At 47.8% G+C, this 23,491-nt stretch overlaps 1 protein-coding gene and 1 pseudogene across 12 annotated transcripts in view; one reads left to right on the forward strand and one right to left on the reverse strand.

Moving 5' to 3' along the window:
- Nucleotides 1-23,491, reverse strand: part of HNRNPM (heterogeneous nuclear ribonucleoprotein M) — a 34,749-nt gene that overhangs the window by 2,077 nt on the left and 9,181 nt on the right. For 3 of the 12 annotated variants that reach the window (XM_017667953.2, XM_037018424.2, XM_017667948.2), the window contains exons 1-11: nucleotides 17,553-17,646; nucleotides 16,341-16,532; nucleotides 15,512-15,665; nucleotides 14,822-14,871; nucleotides 13,791-13,851; nucleotides 11,899-12,000; nucleotides 10,618-10,662; nucleotides 10,046-10,123; nucleotides 6,579-6,677; nucleotides 3,235-3,288; nucleotides 506-1,308 (exon numbers count right to left, since the gene is read on the reverse strand). In XM_017667953.2, the coding sequence (XP_017523442.1) occupies nucleotides 506-1,308; nucleotides 3,235-3,288; nucleotides 6,579-6,677; nucleotides 10,046-10,123; nucleotides 10,618-10,662; nucleotides 11,899-12,000; nucleotides 13,791-13,851; nucleotides 14,822-14,871; nucleotides 15,512-15,665; nucleotides 16,341-16,532; nucleotides 17,553-17,630 (1,716 nt within the window). In that variant the 5' untranslated portion in view covers nucleotides 17,631-17,646. Of the gene's footprint in view, nucleotides 1-505; nucleotides 1,309-3,234; nucleotides 3,289-6,578; nucleotides 6,678-10,045; nucleotides 10,124-10,617; nucleotides 10,663-11,898; nucleotides 12,001-13,790; nucleotides 13,852-14,821; nucleotides 14,872-15,511; nucleotides 15,666-16,340; nucleotides 16,533-17,552; nucleotides 17,647-17,733; nucleotides 17,742-18,637; nucleotides 18,691-23,491 lie in introns of those variants that run through there. The other 9 variants (XM_017667951.2, XM_017667945.2, XM_073220566.1 and 6 more) reach the window with 9 other exon arrangements.
- LOC118972416 (U6 spliceosomal RNA) lies at nucleotides 14,447-14,546 on the forward strand (annotated as a pseudogene).

The raw sequence follows: 23,491 nt of genomic DNA on the forward strand, positions 1-23,491 counted from the left end.
CCAGCAGAGAGCAGACCGGTCTCTGTCTGGAACGGGCTCTCACTGGCACACCAGATTCACCCCCTGCAGGCTGTCTGTCCGTGGCAGCGACAGTAAGAGTGCAGAACGCACAGCTGCCTGTGGTGAGCGGCCCACAGAACCACCCAACAGTAAACTGGTAAGGGGGGTCAACTTGGTGATCAAAGATGATGCAGATTAATTCAGCCATTTCCCCTCCCAACTGTCATGCCAAGGCCTAGCGGCTCCTCAAGCCAAAGGATCAGGAAACTAGAGCTCAGCTCACTGTCTACTCCACCTGAGAGTCGGAGCAGCCGCTCTCACATTCCCTCATCCTACCAGCACCAAACGCTGGGGACGGCGGCAAGGGGGCCATGCCCGCTCCTCAGCTCCCTTCTGAGGGCACCCCTCTAACTCGGCCCTGCCCCCACTCGGTCCCACCGACCTCCTGCCCCCCTCCTTCCCTTTGTGCACACCACCACTGAGAGGGTCCTTAAGAGCCACTTACATTTCTCACAAATATCTGGCAGGCCTTCCTGGCCACCCCAGGAGCATGGCCTCCAGCTCCACCAAAGGAACCCGCGAAGCTTCCTCCAAAGTTGCCGCGCTCCATCTCGATGGCGCGATCAAAGCCGGCACCACCACCGCCACCCATGGCCAGGCCCATGCGCTCAATGCCAGCACCCAGGGCCGGGCCCATGGCAGGACCCATGCGCTCCAGGCTGTTGGCGCCCATGCGCTCCAGGCCCATGCGCTCGAGACTGTTGGCGCCCATGCGCTCCAGACCCATGCGCTCCAGGTTGTTGGCGCCCATGCGCTCCAGGCCGGTGGCCATGCGATCCATCACGGGGCCCATGCGCTCCAGGCCAGCCCCCATGCCTGCGGGGACCATGCGCTCCATGCTCAGGCCCATGCGCTCAATGGCAGGGCCCATACGCTCCACACCAGAGCCCATGCGCTCAATGGTCTGGCCCACACGGTCGATGGGTGCGGCCATGCGCTCCAGGCCAAAGCCCATGCCGGCGCCCATGCGCTCCACGCCGGAGCCGATGCGCTCCATGGTCTGGCCCATGCGCTCGATGCTGGAGGCCATGTGGTCGAGGCCCAGGGGGCCCATGCGCTCAATGCCAGAGCCCATGCGCTCGACTGAGCCCATGCGGTCCATGACCAGGCCCATGCGCTCAATCTCAGAGCCCACACGATCCATGCCATGGCCCAGGCCCGCGCCCATGCGCTCCATGCCGGCACCCCCAATGCGGTCAATGCCGGGGCCCATCCTCTCCATCCCAGGGACACTGCCTCCGCCTCCACCTGAAATGGGCACAAAACACAGGAAATGTCAGGGGCTCATGCATCTGTGTACACACCATGCCTGGAAGGTGACGGGGTGCAGAGGCCTGGGAAGTCACAAGCTCAATCATGGTTCAGGAGTTACATCCCATGATAATTTATCATTAGATATCCCTCACATGTTGCCAATTGTTAAAGCCACCCAGGGAGTGAGCACATCATTCTTCCTACTTCTGTGCCACAGTTGGTATTTCCATAATAAATTTAAGAAGGGAGAAGACCCACCCTGGAGGACTCATGTCAACAGTGCTCTCTCCTTGTGACCTGGGAAGTGCTAGTACTCATGCCAAGCTTTGTGAGACATAGCTGTCAATCCCTGAGAACTCTGCAGTTCCCCCACCACCGGGCATGGAGAAATGCGCTCACCGGGGGAGGCCTGGAAGCCCCCAACTCAGCTGGTCACCGATGTAATGGATGACATGGATTCTATGTGACCTTTACCTTCTCCCAGCCTATCCCTCTAAGACGCCCTCTAGCGGCCAGTCTGACTATTTCCTCAGCCCCTCCAGAGTACAGAGAAGCTAGTATCCAGCCTTGTAGTCAAGCAATAAACACCAACACCAATATAGATCCTCTGTGTATAAATGAACACAGCCAGCCACCTCCAGGGAGCCTTACGCCGTCAGGAAAGCCGACCGACTTGTGCGTAACTTTGCTTGCTTTGGAGGAAACAAGTCGATGGCGCTGCTGAGTGGGTTCCAGGAGTCAGCCCCTCCCTGCCACAGTTCAGCTGGCAAGTGCTTGCAGGTCAGCAGCACAGTGATCCTGGGAGGCTCACTACTCTAGGCAAGGAGGGTCTGAGTCCACAACCAAGGCCACCGCCCACTTCCCCACATGCAGAGCCAAGGGTCCCATTCACTGAAGCTTCACCACCAACAGCCTGGCCCCTGCCCCTGCCCCTGCCCCTGGAACAGGGCGGCTGAACCCACAGCCAGCCCACTACTCATCCAGGCAGCCCAGGCAGGCCAAGATGCAAATGCAAGAAGAGAAACTCAGCAGTTTCTATAACTGATTCTCTGAGCAGTGTAGTGACCCTGCACAAGTCACTCTACTTCTTTGTGCCTGTGTCCTCAGCAGAGTAACAGGACACCAAGTAGCACAATATAAACACAAGTTTAAGCATATAATACTTTCAGAGCAGAAATTTCTTAGACATTATAAACCTAGACAGGGTAGGCAGCATGCCCAAGAGCATCAGACCCGAGGCTGAGCCCCCAGATGCAACAGCAGCCAAGTACTGGGAAGAAACAGCACCCACATGGAGCCTAGTTTCCACCCACCAGCGCCATCACCAGCCAGGGGGGTGACTGAGGAAATGCCAATATACTCAGAGCCGTGAGGAAAAACTGGGCTAAAAAACATACACTCAGTTTTAAATACCCATTAAAAAAGTATACTAATGGAGGACATACTCCAGAATGTTTAATGCACTCACCACTGGGCAGTGAGATGTCAGATATTTATCTTAATTTTCTCAATTTTTTGAGTACCTGTGTGTATTATAGTAGGCATTTGTTTACATATGAAGTGGTACACTTTTATAATAAATTTACTTCTAGGAATTTACGATTGTATAGTCTTGAGAACAAGAAAGCCCGCAAATTCCGCAGACGTGATGACAATGGCACTTAGCAGGCACTCTTTCATAAGCATTCAGTCCTCACAACCACCCTATGAGGTAGGTACTAGTACATCCCCCGTTTTATAGTATAAGAAACAGAGAGGTTCAATAACTTGCCAGATGTCACACAGCTGGAAAGCAGCAGAGCTGGTTCCCGCCCCAGGCAGTCCACTTTACAGCCCATGCTTTTCAACACTGCACTCTACTATCCCCAACAGTAACAGCCTATTCTAAAAATCAAAACATCAAAACTAAGCGTTTCCTACCTCCTCCCTGCTTTGCAATGATCTCTCCTCTCTTCAGTGCATTACTTAGGATTTCTAAGGAAATCAGGAAGAAAAAAAAATTAGCCAAATTTCTCTGTGGTAACAGAAATTTGTTTATTACAGATTCCAGAGTAAGACTACTACTAATTAAAAAATAAAACAAGGAAAGGGGGAGGGGATTAAGAAATATACACACAGACAAGATCATTTTACTGGAAAACTCTGAGTCCTTGCCGGTGGATCCCAGGTGGCCGCAGAGTCTGAGGCCCAGCTGGCAGGGCTGTCCGGGAAGGTGCCCCGCCGAGCTAGGAGCCAGTGTGCGCCTACGACCGGAACTCAGGAGGGCAGAGCAAGGAGGGGGCCGGTGGCACGGGTTCCTAAAGATGGTCCAGACCCTCAGCGCTCAGACGGAAGCCTGCACTCCCCCTCCCAGAACCATTCAATCCCTCGTGGTTTCCCTGTAGCGAACCAAAGCTGTAGCTGTACTTACGGTCAAAACCCTGAACACCAGCAGCAACTGACTACAGTGCTGGAATATGACCTAATTAATGAGCCACGCGCAGAAAGATTTCAGCAAGCTGAGCCCACCAGTCCCGCTGGGAAGGAGCTCAGTGTGATGGTGACTGGGTGACAGGAATAGCCCCAGGAAAACAACTCCCCTCCTTGGCTGTCCCGAACAGCACACACTGCTGCATGCCTAGCAGCAGCTCACCGGGGCCTCTAAGGTTTGCCTGGTGCCATCCTGGGTGTGAGCATGACAAGTTTCTTCTTGGTCTTTCATTAGGTAGAAGAAATGGCACCCACCACCTGTGCCTGGTCCTCAAAGTGTGCTCAGCAACATGGACCACAGCCCAGAGCAGCCTCGTACTCCGCCTGAGACACACAGAGGCAAAGCCACCCAACCCCCACAGCTGTCTCTGGTGCTGCACCACCTGCCGAAGGTGGACGGGAGGCACACAGAACAGGCTCCAGCCCAGAGAGGCAAGCACAGGGCCCACTCTTCCCAAGCGCCGGCCGCCACCCCGCTCAGCACACCCAGGCCTAGCTAGGGTCACTCTCCTCACAGCACTCCCATCAAACCACAAAAGCCTTCACAGCTGACCCACATGAACGTGGAAAGGAAGGCCAGGCTCTTTTCAGGGGCACTCTCCGGCCTCCCCGCCCTGACTATGAACCTGAATCCGGTCCTCCAGTCCGGCCACACCTTCACCTGCAGGCCTCCACACCTGAGGCTGCCAGCCTCTCTCTGCAATACACCCTCCGCCTATGCTGGGCCCCCCACCCCCCTGCCCCCAGCCCATCCCACCTCAGGCGAATCTCCTGCAGGGCTTCCTCACTCCTAGCTCAATCCTGAGCTCTCTGGGTCACAGCAGCACTTTCTCAAATCCGTACAGAGGAGCGGCGGCCCATGTGGTGCTCCCATGGCTGCTGAGGGTCAGGACCCAACACCTCCACCAGCCCCCTCACTAGGCCACTCCATCTCCTAGGTCATCTCCTCAGCTGCACCACAGGCCTTCAAGATCAAGGACACTCATCTACATACAAGCCTGCAGCAGCCAGTGCAGCCATCTGCACAAGCACGTGCAGGGGCCTACAGTCTTACAGGAGGAACACCGAGGCAGGAAGCACCACAGACAGCAGTACTGAGGACCCAGTGGTCATAAACCACAGACAGACAGACAGACAGACAGGCAGGCAGGCAGGCAGGCAGGCAGACAGACACACAGCAAGGGCTGAATCTGAAAACCAATCCAGCCACACACTCTGAAAATCCAACTGAGTATTCTTTGGTGAAAATCCAGTTTTACTAACATCAGCCTGACCACAAGTAGCAGCAGGAAATTTCAGGACCAAGCCCTCTGCTCTCGCCCCAGTCACTCTGGGAGGCCCGGGTCAGAGACAACACAGTCTCAGGGAGAAGGTGGCAGAGCAGCATGAGAGGGCCGTGCTCCCGTTCGCGTCGGCCAGGAAGCTCCCTGCTGCATGTGGACTCACCTCACCAATTCGACCTCCCATCCACGCGGGGGCGAGGAGGGGGCCGGCAGCCTCATCCCACTGGCAAACGACCAAGGAAGAGAGGACAAACTGCCTATGGGAGCAAGTCACATCCACGCCATGCTGCACTACCCACTAGAGGCAGCTCCAAGTTGGTGTCCACAGCCGACAACAGTTTTGAAGTACCTTCTGAGACTCTCTACCATTCCAAGACACCAAAAACAAAGCAGACCTCCTGGCTGTTGACCTGGTCACATAGCTTATGAACTCACCCCCAAAAGTCCAAAGCTCTGGAACAATCTAGAATAAGGCTACAGATAGGCACATCAAGCAGATACAGGAAAAAAAGCAAACCTTCGCTACCAGCCCTGTGAGTCGCAAGAGCAGCAGCCAGGTTACCTAACCGCGGTCAGGGAGAAGAGAAACAGAGGTCTCCACCAAGCAAGTCTCCTCCAGGGGAAACAGCCTCTTGTAGGTCCTGATTTCCGTGAAGGACATAAAGACGACAGGGACCTGAAGATAATTTGCAGAATTAAGAATCCTTTCTCACGGATGAGCTGAATGACCACTTTCTAGGGCCTTCATAAGTTCTAAAAATAGAGCTAAAACAAAGCAGACATAAATGCTCAAACTCCGCACACGCAGCTAGAGCTGCCGCACGAAGACAGGATGAGGCGCTCTGTGGCTGCCGCTAGCAGCCTTGTCTGCACAGGGCGAGGGGAAGGTGGATATAGATCATGCTCTAAATTGCCTTTGAGAGAAACTCCAGAGCCCAGGAACGACAATCTCCTTGCCTTGCTCCACACTAACAGAAAATGAAGCCAAGAGATTCCCAGAACATCTAAACTCAAAACGGAGATGACATTCCGGAGAAGACATTCATGGAGAAAAGTAGTAAAGAAGAAAGTACTCCGCTATCTAAACCAAAACTGAAGAGTTTCCCTGTATTTAGACGATCCCAGTGCCCAAGGCCTTCCACCATCAGAGAACTTCTCCGGTGACGTGGAGCTTCCCAAAGCAGCAGCAGCAAGCACACCGTCCCCCTGACCACCTCAGCACCCTGGATGGAGAGCCAGGGCCTGCCAACGCAGCTCCCGCACCTCCAGCAAGCTAGTGTCTCACCCTGTGTGAGAGAAGCAGCCATCTGAAAAGACGTAATACAGAAAAGGGTGCTACTGATTCAATAAAAAGTTCAAGGAACAGAAATTTTTATCCAGGTCTAGAAAACATACAATTTTTTGAAAGCCTAAGGAAAAAGAGCAGATTTCATCTACAAGAGAGCCTCTGACACCAGGGTGAGCCTGCAGCGGGGGTGGGCCAGCCCAGGTAGGGCCCGAGTGCTGTCTTACCCATTCCTCTGCCAAGGGGCTCTGCAAAGCTCCGAGACACTCCCATCTCCTTTCTGGCCAAGCCTCTCTCAAATCGTCCACCCATGCCACGCTCCATCTCTGTGGAAAAAAGTATTACCCTAGGCCTTTCCAGGAACACTAGTAGGTTTTAGACATTAAGACAAAAATCTGCAGCCACACAACAGCCGCCACCAAGTCAGCATGTTTAATTTTTCTATAGGAAACCATCATTTATCCTTTATTCCTTGAAGAAAAGTCACCTGAAGTGAACCCCTGAAAACCACCTACCTTTAGCCTGACATGGACCAAGTCCCAGGCCCCGGCCCAGCCCCACACGGGCCACCAGCGCCCGCGGCCCCAGGTGCGGTCCTGCCTCTGTGGCTCAGACCGCTCCCAGCGGCCTGCATGCCTCTCTCACCCTCCACTGCCACTGTCCATTTATGAAGAAACTGAGGCTCCAATGACTTAGTAGCCTGCCCAAGATCACACGCCTGGCGAGGGGGAGGGCACGGCAGCCCTAAACCCAGTGCCGAAGCCTATGCTCCCACACCAAAAGCGCGCCACGTGGACTAGAAGCACGTCCGCCTATAACTGAACCTCTCCACTGCTGACTGCTGTGGTTTCATCCACAACGGGGTCTGGTGGCTTCATTTTCAAAATTTATTTCTATGCCGCCAGCAGTATTTGCTATGCTTTGCAAGGCCTTTTAAAAGCAAGGGCCTTAGCTTATGTGGGGAAAAGCCTTGCCACAGTGATGCCTGCTTGAAAGCTTTTCGATACCCTATCACAGGTCGCTGCCGGTCTATCACACTTTGTCTCCCTCCTGTTTGGAGAAGTTTTTGAAAAATATACCAACTATTAAGCTCGTTCCGTGGAAATACAAGGTGAACAGGTGCTACAGGACACCCTTTATTGCACAACTACAAAAAAAGGGTTATACACTTGACCCTTGAAAAACATGCATTTTAACTGTGCAGACCTACTTATATGAAGATTTTTTTCAATAAATATAGGAAAATTTTTTGGAGATTTGCAGGAATTTGAAGGCTTTTTTTCTCTAGCTTACTTTATTGGAGGAATACAGTATATAATACACAGAATGTACAAAATATGTATTGACTGTGGCATCAGTAATGCTTCTGGTCAACAGAAGGCTAGCAATTGTTTTTGGGGGAGTCAGAAGGTAACATGGATTTCTAAACACAAGGGTTTGCTGCGGAAGGGTCAAGTATGCAGCTCAAGTCCCTATGCTTGCAATGTAAGTAATGAGCCCATCAGAGATGTGGAAGCAGGCTAGCATTATGAATTAATAAGGACAAGCAGATTTTGGCAATGGAGGGCTTGACAATCATAGTTTGAATCAACCCAACTGAATCCCAGAAGTGGGCGAAGTGCTATCTGCTGGAAATATAGCTAACTCCCACGAGCCTGGTTGGGGGGTGGTCAGAACAGATATCCCAGGGTAGCATCTTAGTAGACACATCTGCTGGGCTTCTTTAAACCTTAGAAGCTCGTGAAGAAGGCAGCACACCCCGTTCTGATGAGGAAGTCATACCCAGGCAAAGGCCACAGATCTCAATCTTCCCAACTGTCAAAGGCCTTGGAGTCCAGGACACCCTGCGTGGATACCACTGGACATCCAACAGTTTTTTCATTGTCAGATACTGCATCAAATCCGTTTGATATTTGATGATCTTTAAATTGAAAATCTTTTTATCCACTCTGTCATCACTTGCCCTCTTTGGTTGACCTATTGGCCCTGAGAATCTTGATTTCTATTTAGTCTAATGCTATTGGCACCTATGACCACAAATGGATGTGTTGTAGTCATCAACTAAACATTAAATTAAATCCAACACATCTTTATCAATTTTTTCCCAGTGACTGGAACTTTCCTTGGACTCAGCACTCAAGAGCTCTGGAGCTGACTTCACCCAGCTGTCCAGCCACAGCTCAGTGCAAGGAGCCCGTTCCCTGCTGCAGTGGAGAGGGAGGAGTCAGAATCTCCGTCGGAGAACATCTCAGAACACAACGCACAGGCACACACACCACTGCGATGACCCACGAGCGCCAGGCAGCACCTTTAGTTACTGGGCCCAGGACCCTAACTGGTGCACTCCACCTGCCAGGTTCCAGGACTCTGTCCACACAACTCAGCACAGCCCTGCCCTGTGTCCATTCACTTCTAAATCGCATCACTCCTCAGAACCACCCAAATGTCCTTTCTGATGCATTTACCTGTTTTGAGTATTCTGGATCAAGCCAGACTGCTCCAACCCTCTCTTAAATGCCACGCTCACAGAAGCCACAGGCAAGCCTAAGAGCACACTGCACACACAGATGACGCCCCTCATTCCTAACGGTCAGGCTCTGCCTGCAGCTCTCTGCTGTCGCCCAGAACAAGGCAACCCCATGAAGAAGGCAGCAGAATCACAGGCACCCCTTGCTACCAGCTTGACGCTTCATGTCTATGCTGGTAGGGTTCTTGTTTGCTCTAAGCTATCTTCACAGTATGCATTATCCAGCAAAGACACATTTAAACCCAAATCCCTCATGACTTCCCATGGCAGGAAGTTTACATAAAGGAGGCAGCTGTCCCACAGGTCAGGGTTTAAAAGTCGATAACCACCCAGAGGATTTCAGAAAGAGAGACTGCAGGGTTCTGACTGCACACTCCACAGCCCTGCTGCTGAGGGGCTGGCACCTGGGCCAGAAGCAGCTCTGGAGGCAGGGGCACCCTAAGAGCCAGGCCCCAGAGTCAGTCTGGACCCACATCCTACCTCTACTAGGCACACAGCCTTAGGCAAGTCACTCTCTGGGCCTGTTTCTGACGGAATGGGGATAACAGTACCTACGTATCATGTGGTTCTTGCAAGGACTAAATGAAACATTAATTAAAACAATGTGCTGTCTTAACTCTGTTAAGAGGTTGGTGGGGTGGGGGTTCTGTAACATCTGAATAGCAGCACACCAAAATTCTCATATGCAAATGAGAAATTAAATTAATGCCTCCACTCACAATTCTTATTGGAGCAGGCCAATAAGAATTCACCCAGTCCAGCACCAGGGGAGACACGAACCAGATGAAATCTACCCCAGAAACTATCCCCGGCTCCTGGAGACTATTTTAAAGTGTGGGAAATATACCCACAGGTATCTGCGTGACGCTTGCTGATTCTGGAGGCAGTAAGACGGCTTTCAGCTCTTACTAGATGACTAACTATTGGGGAGATTCAGAACACAAGACATCTCAAAGAGTTTAGTTGACAGAGAATTAACACTCACTTCTAATTAAGTCTAGCTCCTGCAACACAAACCTATGATTTTAACAATATTTAAGGCAATTCAGAGACATCTGATTCAGCAGAAAAGTAGCAGAGGGAAATCATTTCTTAAAAATGAGCCCATCTAAAGGTCACCCAACAGCCAGCAGCCAGCAAAAGGCAGGAAGGAAACATGAGTCTCACCGTTAATTCTGCCCATGTTCATCCCAGATCCAAATCGACCCATGGTTTCCATGCCGCCACCAAAGGGTCCCTCCATGCCTAAAAGAGACATTCACATTTTAGCACCATCCTAACAAGACTGCTCTGCTTGGACTGATCAGGAAAAGAAAAATGTTTTCACAAATTTCACAAACATTTGGGAATGTTCCCAGAGCTTCCCCTTGGGCATTTTTTGCCAGGAACTTACCAAACGTGAAGGCTTTTTGGGGGGGAAAATGCTAACTAGTGCACTTGCTTAAAAACCGCCATCTTCAAAAAGCAGATCTGATCCAACCCATTCAATGAATAGACAAGCAAATAGAGGCCCAGAGAGATGGAGTCATTTGCCCAAGGTCACAGAGCTAGTTAGTGAGAAAGCAAGAACCAAAGGTCAAGACGCCCACTGGGAAGACTGACAGGTAAAATTAATTTCCAGACTCAAACTTATTGGTAACCCAAGTGAGAGTTTCATGCAGGGCTTAAGAGAAAGGAAAGAGGGAGAGAAAGCCATACCTAAAGGTGATTACATTTGTACTTCATTTTAAATTTCTTACCTCCTATTTTATTTATTCCAAATCCTATGCCTTCCATTCCCATTCCTTAAAAAGAAAAAGTCAAGGCAAACTAAAATTATGTCAAAGCAGTAATGTCTGAACTTAAAAAGCACAAGAAATTCCAGATCAGCAAATGAGTAAGTATTTTAACAATATCCTTGATTAGGAATGTAGTTTGACTGTCACACACACACACACACACACACACACACACACACAAAAGGCCCCCAGGGCAGAAGGAGGGGGGGCAGGGAGGAGCAACGCAACCCTCTACCATTTCAACTGTCAAGCTGTCACATTCCAAGAGAACTACTTGAGCCTTTCACAAAATAATCACCATGTGACTCAATGTTCTGTAGAAATTTTATTCAATGACCAAGCCTGATGGTTTTAAACATGAAACATAATTATTAGGCACAGACTAGGAAACATTTACTTTAGAAGCTTATTTTAGGCAGAAATGCATTTTACCTTTAAAGGTAAAATTTTCTAAATATAAAGCAGTTCCTAAAAACAGGCTTCCCCTCCCCCTGCCCTAGTCTTTCTTATTAGGCATCAGTCAGGGGATGTGGTGGTCAGACTGAAAGTGAGGTGAGCCCACAGTTTAACCTGGCAGGCAGGCAAGGGCCATGCAGAACTAACAGTGGTAGGAAAGGGAGAAGCACCCCCCTTGCAAGAAGACCTAAGCCTAAGATCATAAAAATGGGTAATGTTATATAAATGCCTCATTGCACAGAAATGAAAATGCTATTGTACACATCAAAGCCTTCCTCCATCAGCTGCCACTTGTCTTCCTGAACCAGAGGACACAGTGCCCCACCTGTCTGAGGCCTGGCCAGCTATGCTGTCAGGTAATGAGGCCCTCCGAGCTTTGTGCATCACTGCCCTGCCTCTAGAGCCGACACCACCAGGCCAGAGTGCACAGGGGCTGGGTAGCACTGTGCAGCAGTGCTGTGGTCCCGTCGTCAGGAGACCTGCTGTCTCTGTCACTAACTGTGACCAGTGACCTTGAGCAAGACCAGCTCTCTGGCTTTGCCTCCTTTTACTGAGGCTTAACCATCTCAGCTCCAAAGGTCGTGAGAGTAAAAACAAAGGTAGAGAGAGAACCTCTTAAAAAGATTCGCCTTGATAAAAATGCAAAATCAGAGATGAATAAGGAGGGAATTTTGTCCTAATTAAACTTTTATTCCATCTCAAGTGCTGAACAGCTAATTACCCCAAATAACCAACTTGAGTAACTACCCCAGAAATCCCCCATCAAGGTGCCCCCATCATTCTCACCTGCGGGCCCTATGTTTCCCATACCAATGCCTTTATTCAGGTGATTGGCATCAATAGGTTGCCCTCCTGGTCCTAACCCCATGCCAATACCACCAAGTCCATCTGAAAGGAAGAGAGAAAATGAGAAGTGTGGAGTCGACTTACATGAAAAATCAGGACCCCTCCGACGCAAAAACAAAGCTGCTGTGTGAGCTGTCACCCCGTCCCTGCCCCAGCCCGTCTACCAGCAATGCTAAGCCTGCATCCTACATCAGCACTGGCACACTTGAGAGCTCTCCCTTTGAAGGCCTAGCCTCGTACATGCACCTGCAGGTTGGGGTCTGTGATAGGTTTAGAACGAGTGCAAGTAAAAATTGGTTCACTTGAAAGTTAGAGCTATGAGCCGTCCACACAGTAAGGATCATGAGCACCTGCTCCCCTATGTCGTGAACTGAGAAATATTTGCTCAAAAGGGCAACTCCCCATCAGGTGGCAAGCAGTGCAACTGGCCCAAGCCCCATCCCCCAGCAGCCCAAAGGACTCTTCTGTGACTACACGGTGCCACAGACCAGCCCATCAGCACACTGGGCCACCATCTCCGGGCTCTGCAGCAGGCAGTTCCACTAACAATGAAGCTGGTCTATCTTCTACCCAGAAAGTTTCCTAACACAGCCCCACCCTCTGTTTTTAAATTGCAAAGAAATACAGCAGCAAGACATCACCAGGGTGACTTAATCCCAAAAGTACTGAGAACTTCAAACTCAACCCTTTGAAATGCGCTGGGAGACCAACTGGTGGATAATGGGCTCCCTGGGGCCCAGTGTATGCAGGCTGAAAGCTGCCAGGCAGTCCTCACACCCCCTCCTCCAGGCACCAAAGTCAGCCACGCCCTGATTAGGGACAGTCACCAAAAGTGGTCACTCTGATTATGACTTTCCTAAACGTTAGCTTTCACCAGGCAGCTGCCTCCTACTCTGGAGGCCACCAACTTCCCCTCAAATCTGCCTCTCCCACTAATCCTCAGCGGCAAAGGTACTCAAGGGAGAGTGAGTGTTCTAGCCAAGGCTCCCCTTCAGCTCATTCTCTGCTGGAGCCGCAGCTCCAGAAGGCCCCTCACCTGGTGGGAAGTCCTCCCTGGCCTCCCCGCCTACCCAGTCCTCCTGCTGAAGGCTAGCCCCACCCACCTAGGACTTCACTCCTGTGCACTATTTCCATCTATAAGGCGACCAATCACTAGCCTTCCCCACGGGAGGGCAGGTTTCCACCTGGATATTGCAAATAACCCTATGTAAAAATCTTCTACTTCACATACCATAAAAGGTACCGTTTACAGCGTACAGCTCAGCAACTTTCAGTCTGTGCACAGCTCCACGCCCATCGCCACCACCTAACTCCGGAACACTTTGATCGCCCGTGACCCTCGAAGCTGGCCGCTCTCCACCGCATCCCCCGCCTCCGCCTCCACCCCTGCCTGCAGCCGGCAGTCTGCTGGCCAGGCTCTGGCACTCTTGCCGGGGCCGCACATTCCTCGCTGTGTGCATGCACCATGCTCAGGGAGTCTGTCTGCCCTAAGAGTTTCAATTTCTCTAAGCCCACATGCAGTCTGGCTGTAATGCCCTTGGCAGTTGCTGCCTTTTTCCCAAGACACTTTCAAAATGCCCAATAACATCCTCTACCTCCTGGGCATCCTGCCCCACCCTACAGTAACCCTAGCAATCCTTCCTAAGCTGCCAATCTCTCCGCTCAGTTTTCACCCACAAAAATCTATAAAGGGAAAAAAACTTCCTTTTGAATCTTTCCCCTAAGAATGATCATGAGAACTGCAGAGTAACAGTAAGTTCAGGAGTAATTATAGCCTTCTGGTTACCATAAATCAAGTTCACAATCTCAGCCACAGTAACTGAAACACTTACGGGGAAGCTGCTGTGGGCGCTCAGGGGGGAAGAAGTCTCCCTTTGGTAAGGCCCGCTCGTCCTGAAAGAGAAAAGGCACAACCTCAGCCTTCCTGGCAGCACCGAGTGCAGCAGCACAAGATGGAAACAGCTCCCACCAAAGGACTGGTCAGACAGACCAGGGTGCTAATATGGTCGCGCCACTAGGTGACCCACAAGTGGGTCTGCCTGGGGGTGCCTGCCACCCTCTGTGTAAAGGGATAAAAATAGACATTCATGTTACTGTGGGGGGCGGGCAGGACATGGGCACAAAGTAAGGGCAATTCGTGCTTAGTCACATGGAGCTATCAGCTATTCAAGAAAACTAAAGTGAGTGTTTAAAGTAGCTAAGTAATTCCCACAGTAGGTCTAAGGCTTATACTGGAGCACTTCAACAGAACTTTAAAGGCTGATTGAACCAAAACCTCAGTATGTTCACGACAGATGTGCTAACTGAACGTTACACAGTAACACATGGAAAGTTGGAGACCCAGGTAGAGAACCACTGTTTCATCACTTGCTCGAGCAGGATATTCACTGGGCTCTGGACCACGCCAACAGCTAACTGTGAAAAGGAAAAACTATCTGTAGGGCTGCAGGGACAGAACGTTATTCCTGTCATAAATTTGCTCAAGACAGTGCTCGCCTCAGCAGCACATACACTAAAACTGGAACAATAGAGATTAGCATGGCCTATGCACCAGGATGACACAAATTCGTTAAGCATTCCATGTTTTTTTGATCACAGGGATGGTAGTACAGCTAGTCAGTGGTTCTGTAACATCTTCCTATGCTGACAGACGGTAACCGCACTAGTGGGAGGTGAGGATTTAATAATATGGGTAACGGATGAACCACTGGTTGTATACTTGAAACCAACAAAGATGGTATCAGTTACACTTCAAAAAAAAAAAGTTTAAAATTTTGCTCAAGATAATTCAGAATGGCTATGTATGCACCATGTTTTTACTGGACTTATGTGAGTTAATTAGTAAGAGATCCTATTAACTTACCATTTTAACATGCATCGGTCTATCAAATAGCAGTTGGCCGTTAAACATAGCTGTTATCACAGTTAAGGCTATTTCTTGCAATTCTAAAACACACCCAGCAAGAGAGAGAAATATAAGAGTGCCCCAACTGCTACTGGGCCCCCTGGATGGCAAATATACGAGCTATTTTGACTCATTTGTCCAACTGGCCAGGGACCCTCCCGTTTGTGACACGGCCCGTTTCCTCGTGAGGATACTCAGCGGCAGTCTTGCCTGTGTTGAGGGCCCGTGTTCACGGGAGACATTCTCCACGGGGACTCCAAAGCTGTAGCTCTAAGAAAAGCAGCCTAGGGTCAGAGAGCAGTGCTGGTTCCAGAAGGATGGCAACCCACCAGGGAGCCAGGGCCCCAGAGGAACTGACATGTGACCCAACAACCCAATTCCTCTCAGCAACGCATTCTGTGCACTTCCCCTGCAAACCAAATTCCTCTAAAAAGACAACAGTGGAAAAGCTCACTCACAGGCATGTGCCTGGGTTCTAACTACCCCTTCTACCTGCACAGGATCAATTCCATCCCACAGAACTCTAATTCCACATAATGTATTTCCTCTCGTCACACAGTCACCACTTCCCCACAGAAACCTGTATCACTCATAAGACCGTTTACACTCAAACTGTTCACCACAAGATCAACTCCCGTAAAAGGATACATATAGCCTGCACAGCTTCGATGGACTGCTCGAAAGTCACAGTGCCTATTCCACGGCTTTTTCCATCTTTATCCTCAAGAATGTCTGCTCGAACCACCACACCAGCCATACTAAACACTTCCTTCAGTTTCTTCCAGCCAACTTTATAATCCAGCTGTTTAAGAGAAAGGGGAGGAAAATCTCAATGTAGACATCTTTAAGAAAAACATTCTTAAAAACATGAATTCAACATGCTTTGCTTGGAAATTAGCATTAGAAAATAGTATGCCCCAAAAACTTAAGATTGCAGTGTAACTTTTCAAACAGACCGAGGCCTGGCCTTAACTGCTAGATTTCTGCTGAAGTCCCCTCATACATTTCAGGTTAATGCTTAGCTTACAAACATTAACAAAGTTGTTCCCCAGCTAAGGCTTACCATCCTCCTCCTCAAACTACTTCTTTCAAAAATATTTTCCTTTTGCAAACAACAAAAGTATGACCATTCATCCCAAACACTACACGAGGGAGGTGTCAGTGTACAATCTCTGCTCATCAGCCTTTCTACCTGCACTGAACTAAAAAAACTGCAGAGAATGCACTCAGCTGCCATTTTCATAAACACCAGCAAAATTCAGTCAACACAGCCCCAGTGACACCGCAGTCAAGCCTATGCCTTACAACTGCTGTGGTTATCAGGAGACAAGCCAACCCCCAAGGCTGACTTTTGAAACAGATCAAGAGCATAACCCTATTTTAAATTTCTCTTCTCAAACTACTTTTATAACATACTGACAAGATTACTTCATGAAGCTCTCATTTCCTACTTTAGACAACGTTTCTGTTTACTTACGTTTGCTACAAATACTGTGCTTCCAAGTCTTCCAGCCTGTAATGCATGGATAATCTCATTTGGGATGTTAGGATTATTTAGGATACTGGGTGGGATATTAATCACTCCTGGGCCACCTGGTCCCATACCCATCCCACCAGTCGTAGCCATCACCTTTTGCATTGCTCTCCTGGCATGTTCACCATCAGGATCCTAAAACAAGCACAAAAGCGTTAACATTTAACTGGACCAGTGATAACCAAGACTGTGCTAGCGCAGTAAGCAATAGTTCCAAAACTTCAGAGGTTGACAGGATATTTGGAAAGCATTTCTTGAAATCTAAAACAAGAAATTCAAACCACCAAAGAAGAATTCCAACAAAAGGAATGAGGAAGATAGGGTGTAAAATTCAGTTCTCAAACAAAGTAAGTAAAAAGCAAACAAAGGGGGTGAGGGCTGACATGATTGACTGACATGACACAGAACACGTCCAGATTGCAGTAAGATCTTCCCAGGCTTCACAGGTATACCTGAATCTTACTAGTTTCCAACAGGGCCTTGTAATTTCTTCAAGCCCATCAGTGATTTCCCCAGAAGTTTGAAAACATAGTTCTGGGTCACAAGGATACTCCATCGTTGCAGTTACTCGGGCGTTTGACTCACGTGTAAGGTCTGCACAAGTCTGTGAAGCTCTGGTGTTGACGTTACTCTGGAACTCTTTGCCCTCTCATGTACCACCTTCAACAGACGCAGGACCTTAAACCCTACCACGCGGTCCTCTCTGAGCTCTGAATATATGATCTTCCTCCAAGAAGAGGCAAAAATAGGTCAAGGGGGGATTTAATCAATAAAAAGCTTCCCTCTTCCTAGAGAAAAGGTACCTGATTTGGATTAGATATGAAAGAGGATTTGAGTAAAAGTGACAAACACTTTAAAAAAGAAAAAGGTGGGTCAAGAATACGGCTCAGACTGACTATAGATGTAGAATCACTTTAAAAAACAAAAACGAAAAAAACATGGACTCAGTTGAGCACCCCTCAGGATGTGCCCGGCCACGCGCCCACAGTTCTTAGGGGCGTGACCGCTGAAGCCTGCCGACGCCCCTCTTCATTACCAAAGATACGCTGGTCTGCTCCGTCAAATGCACTCAACGATTTCTTTTGTCTATTCCTAACTCCAAACAGGGACAAACCGACCATGACAAACAGTACCCAGAGTGTTTCAAGAGCTTACTTCTTTGACTTTCAGTGGTCTTCCACTCAGACTATGCTTGTTTAGAACTTCAGCAGCTTTTTTCATGCTCTCTTCCATCTTGAATTCAACAACACTATGAAGAGTCAAAAGAAAACGAGTGAAACCAGTCCTACAACTTAGAAGGTGTTCAATTGCCAGTAAGTAACTAGACAATACTTACGCACATCCCTTTGGAAGAAGCCACAGACCAGTCAGAAGAGCAAGGAAAAGGGGGGCAAAAAAGAAAAGAAAAAGAGAGTAAATATCAATGGCAGTTATAAATTTAAAATATGATTTATGTAACAAAGTTGTCTTTAAACTGACCCTTCTAAGGGGAAGCTGACAAGTGTCTCGCTTAGCCTTCCCTCTTAACGGCTGGGTTCCTGATTACCTCCTCTCCCTGCACATTACCAGCATTGCACTGGAGCTGCTTCACAGGTTATAATAAGCAGACCTAAATTCAGGTTCTCCAAGAAACCACACAAACTTTAGATCTGCTTCCCTCTGAACTCAAGCAATCCCTTATCATGCTACTCCTGAATCCATCCCTTCCATCCTTTCAATTATTCTAAACCATTCTATTGCACGACAGAAAGCAGTTATTTTCTCTTTAAACTAGGCCAATTTTAAACATTCAGGTTTTAAGATTTGTTTTACAATTTACTGGCACAAAGGCAACTTTTCGGAATCTGGTTCACACAACTTTCAAATTCAGCAAACAACCGAGTAACATTTTCTAGACGAGAACACACATTTTACATTAATATACCACCGCTAAAATTCCATGCATAATTCACACACAGCCGATTCCTCTGTTAACAAAGAGACAATGCTGCTATTGGTCCCCAGTTATCCAAATTGGGCATCCAAACAGAATACGAAAAAGCTCTTTGGCCAGCCATTTGGAAAAGCGGGACTCCTGTTTGCAAACCCCCTCCCACCGCACTCAAATGTTTGGCAAACTCAAACATGGCTATTGTGACATGAGCACTCACTGCCTTCCTGACTTCATTCGATTCCACGCCACCATACAGATACATTTTTCATGTAGTAAATCCACAGAAGAAATTCTCTCAGACACTTACCCTTGACTTTCCTTCAGCGTCCATTAAGAGCTCCACGTATGTTACCTCACCAACTACAAATCAGTTTCCAGACGACACATAAACCAAGGGAGAAAAGCCAAGAAAACAATGGGAATTTAGAACAATCATCAGCAACCTTGTATGGAGCCTCTGCCTTATAAGAAAGCCCAGAAACACTCCATGTTCTCTAAACCACCGAACTAGGCATTACAGGTGTGCAGTAAAGTAGGTGAAACACAGAACAACATGTCCTTGATTTTCCTCCCACCACAAACAAGCTATTTCCACAGATCTCCATATCAATTTCCCTGTCCGTAATGCTCATCATGACTAGAGACAATCCAAACCTACAGGAATAGTCTGCGTGGTTTGCTTCTTGGGGGAAAGGAGGAAAACAGCTGTGCCCACACACGCTTCTGGTGAAGCAGGTAAATGCACTGAAACACCAAAGAAATGAGCTCGAACACTGGATACATAGGTGCTCAAGGCGCACCCCTCCAAGTGGCTAGCTACACAGGTGTGCAACCTGTACAGTCATGCAGGACCATGCACTCAGGAGGGCCACATGCCTGGTTTAATGCTCTATTGTTGCTGTCTTGAAATTCTGAATACTTCTTAAGCAGGGGGGAACCTTAGGTTTACATTTTGCACTGGGCCCCACAAACGCTGTAGCTGGTGCTGCATACAGCACAAGGCTCTACAATGGTCAGAAGCTGGAATATCCCCGACCACAAAACCAGAGCAGCCTCTGGATTCCCTTCGGTGAATTAAACTAGGCTTTATTCTGCTGCTTTCTAACCTCCCCATTAAAGGACATGGATCAATGCAAATTCAGAGCTCAGTGTGCATCAAAACAGAGATGCACTCGATTCTAATCTACATAAAGGGGAAAACCAACGCATTCCAAAAGACTGCAGATTTCTGTCAAGGTTTGGATTGCCAATTCATGACTGCCATGACCAGATGTTAGAACCCATCGAGAAGACAACTACCAATCGGCTGCTGAACTTGAAGATGGCATGGAGAAAACAGATTTAACACGTAAGTCTGGGGAAACAATCTCTAGGGAGGCTCTCCAGAGTCAAGAAGGGGATTTGTTCTCAGGGATCTTTTTTTTAAAGGATTACTGTTATGATGGTATAGCCTTTTCCAATTCAATTTTCAAGTTTGGCTTATCAGTACAGGGTAAAATTAACCCTCTTGATGCCCTCAACAATTCCTGCCTATTCCAAGTCCATTTTTCAAAGGGTATTAAAATTATGAGGTTAAAATTAACACTGCAAGGAAAAACTTAAATGTAATGTATGATAAAACTTAAATGTATGATTTTCTACATAAAATTAACAATTTGAAGGATGTATTTATTAGTTATATATTTGCATGGCAGTTACACTTGTTCTGTGTGTCAAATTGGCTTTAATCTACCCTTACAAAAGTAAAGCAGTTCCAAAACAGCCAAGGCCATTCCGGAGGCCATGTTCAAAGCCATTCATTTCAACAGCAGCAGCTATTTGAGGACCAACAGTTCTTGTCTCCACTTTGATGAAAATGCCAAGTGTCAGGACAGTGGGAAGAAACTCCAAGTTTATTTCCTACCAGCTGTGACTACCGCCTAATAACCTTAAAAATAAATAGAAGGATCACAGTACCTCACTCAAGACAGCTGTAATTATGCTGTCAGAATTCAAATACTGCTGCATTGGGATAGTTTCTACTGCGTCCTCAAAGACACTTTATCAAAAAGCTGTCACTGCAACCTAAACACCAAACAAGTTCAAATCAAACTTTTTTCTAGAAAGCAAGGTTTAGAAATTAGAACTTTTCTACCTAACATTCTAGTGATGGCACACACCCCATTTCAATCCTCCGCACCAAAACTTTGCTCAAAATGTTCCTTTTTCCCCAAATGGTAGAGCTGTTTAGTAAAAACAAAGAATTACATTACAAAAGCCTCCATCCTATCAGTTAAGCCAAAGGTTAGGCAGTCCCTGTGGCTCTTGCAGGAGCAGTGCTGTTCCCAAGGACAATCAGTAACTGTGTTCCCTAAGTTCGTAGATTTCCCATCTCCGCTCTGAAAGACATCAGTTCAGAGATGTGAGCAAATCAGTGTTAACAGGATCTGCAGAAGTGCTGGTTCAAACTTCCCCACAGGAAGACAGCAGCCACCTCTGTCTCAGTCCCACGTGTCAACACAAAGGCCTGTCTCAAAGCAAACCAGTCAAAGCAGCTCAGTCAGGACTGAGGCAGCCTTAAAAAGGCAGTGGCAGTTCACAGGACCAGCTTCCAGCAGATGGCAATGCTGGCAAGGCAAACGGCTGCTGCTCCTCGCCCTGAACGTGGGTGGGATCCAGGATCCGAACAGGAGTTGCTAAGGCAAATTCCTCCACAGCTCTAAACATCAAACTAGCTAAAGGAAAAATCTACACTTTGAGAGACCTAATGCGAACTGCTGTCTCCTATCTTTATTTTAAAATGCTCCTAGAAATGTTTGACCAAAATGTAGGTGGGTTATTTTAAATACTGCTTAAAAATAAATACATCATGAGAAGTAAGTGAGCGACCCAAAGAGAACTCAGAGAACTCAGTAAGCCAGTCAGTCAGTCCCTTGGCGCTGCTTCGGTTTAGGACTCCCACACATACTTTTATCTCAGGGAGTGTCTGTCCCTGCCTTCTCATCTACCACTCAAGTCTGAAGGCAAAATAAGAGGGGATACAGAGGCCCAAGCTTCACTGGGAATTCTTATGTGAAAAGGCCTATGGGGGGAGGGGAGGTGCAGGGGGGCTCAAAAGCAGGACATGTTGTCCAACATTTTTAGCCTGTAACAGTAGTCAGTGCTTGGGTGGCCACTCTGCCCGAAAGGTGCATAGAACAAGTGCACCCTTTAATTTGGAAAACATGTTTCTTTCAAGTTGAAACATGACAAAATATATTATCATGCTATACAATGACTGCTGCATTTATGGACTGAGCTCATTCTTGCTCCTAATCCCATGGAGACAGAAGGGCACTGCCTAACCAGGCCAACCCTAAAACACCAAGTAAACAAAGACAGGCTGCACTGCTGGGGTGCAACCCAAGTGCCCACATATCTGTATTTGCATAACAGGCCTTTCCTAAACACAGGCTGAATTTCCAACCAAGGAAAATATGAAGGAGCTGAAAGACTGGGTAGGGATTTTTACTTAAATTGAAAAAAAGTTTTGCTCCACAGACCCACAGTGTAGACCATCTCTGAGAGCCAAGGGAGACTTCCTATGGGACTTGCCCTCTGGGCCTCAGTTTTCTGTCAGCTGAATTTGAAAATTACTTAAAGCGATGCATTAAATAAAAACAGGATTAAGTGCTTAAAGAACTCTTTGCTTACACAGGTTAAGCTGACTGTGGTTACACCTAAGATTGACTGAGAGTAAACTGCATCGCTGCCCTTCCTGCCTCCTCACACTGCTGTTTGCTCAGCGCTGGAGCGGCTGCCCCTCCTGGACACTGCAGGCTCCCAGGTGAGGCCAGGAGAACAAGCGTTCTGTTCCTCGGCTGCACAGGACTTCCGTGTGCTGCAACACAGAGCTATTTACATTTAAAATCCCCAAGATCACCTTTCACTCTCAGAAGACTTCATTTTTCACCTAGTCCCAATGGTCAAACCCTTTTAAGATATAATCCCATGACCTGTCAGGTGATAAAAATTAGGTAGCTGCGAGATTTAAATGGCTTTCAAATCTGGTTTGGCGATTACCCAATTCAAATTTCCTATCACACTGACTGTCAATTTTCTTTCCCAATGCAGAGATTCTTTGCTGTTCACAGCAGCCGTTTGCTCCCAGTAATGGCTCTATTAAAAACAAGCACAGTCCCCAAAGGAAGGAGGGGAACAGAGACTTTTCCTTTGTTCCATCAGAACATCTACACCAGGAGGGGGAAGCCCAGGAAAGTGTTTCGTTCTTCAGGCTGTGAAAACTGTGTCCCTGACTGCTACGGATCGGGGCTGGGGGTGAACGAAAAAGCAGCCTGGCTTAGAACAAAACAGAGCTCTCTCAATACATCTTCTGAAGCAACGCTGATTTCATGATAGTGCAGCCAAACAGCTGGGCACCAAACAAGCTGAGTGACCCCACTTGAGAGAAGTTCTAAATGACCATTTCATACAATAAATGCATTATTAATAGGACCTCCTAAAATGTTGTCAAATGCTAAAGTTAAAGACAGAAAAATGCACACTTGGTGCCCAAGAAGTGGGAATGACCAGGACTCAGGGAGAGTCCATCTCAGGGCCCAATCTTGGAAAAGCTCCCATCGGGCCATTGCAAAGCTACTACTTTCGTTCTGAGAGGCGGCCATTAGTGCTGCAATGACAAAACCTTTTTCGGATCTTGAAGTTGAGGACCACTAATTTCAGCTCTTACTCCACTGTCCTGAAACCACCTCAGGGACAGACTCTGAAAACCAGACTGATTCAGTGACTGGATTGCGACAGCTCACACCCCTGTGGCTTGCTCACTCTACAAACTACCTTGAGACTAATGTTCTGAGGGTGGAAGGGCCTCTACTTGCATTTTTTCCTGTGCCATAACAAGTGTTGAAAAAAAACTTACTTGCAACAGATATTTCAAGTAAATATTTCAAATTTCAAATAACCACTTAAGTATACTTTTGGTATACCAAAATAGGAACGAAAGTGCATTTTTAAAGCCTCATAATGAAAATACCAACATTTTTAAAGAGACATATGTAAACACTACATCGCTTTAGATTTCACATACTGAATACAAGCATTCCTGTAAAACAGATTACCTGTTATGAATCCCTTTACCCACAATCCAATACTGCTAATAATGTAATTAAACATAAAAGTACTT

Source organism: Manis javanica, chromosome 13 (assembly GCF_040802235.1).
Source record: "Manis javanica isolate MJ-LG chromosome 13, MJ_LKY, whole genome shotgun sequence".
Lineage (NCBI taxonomy): Eukaryota > Metazoa > Chordata > Mammalia > Pholidota > Manidae > Manis > Manis javanica.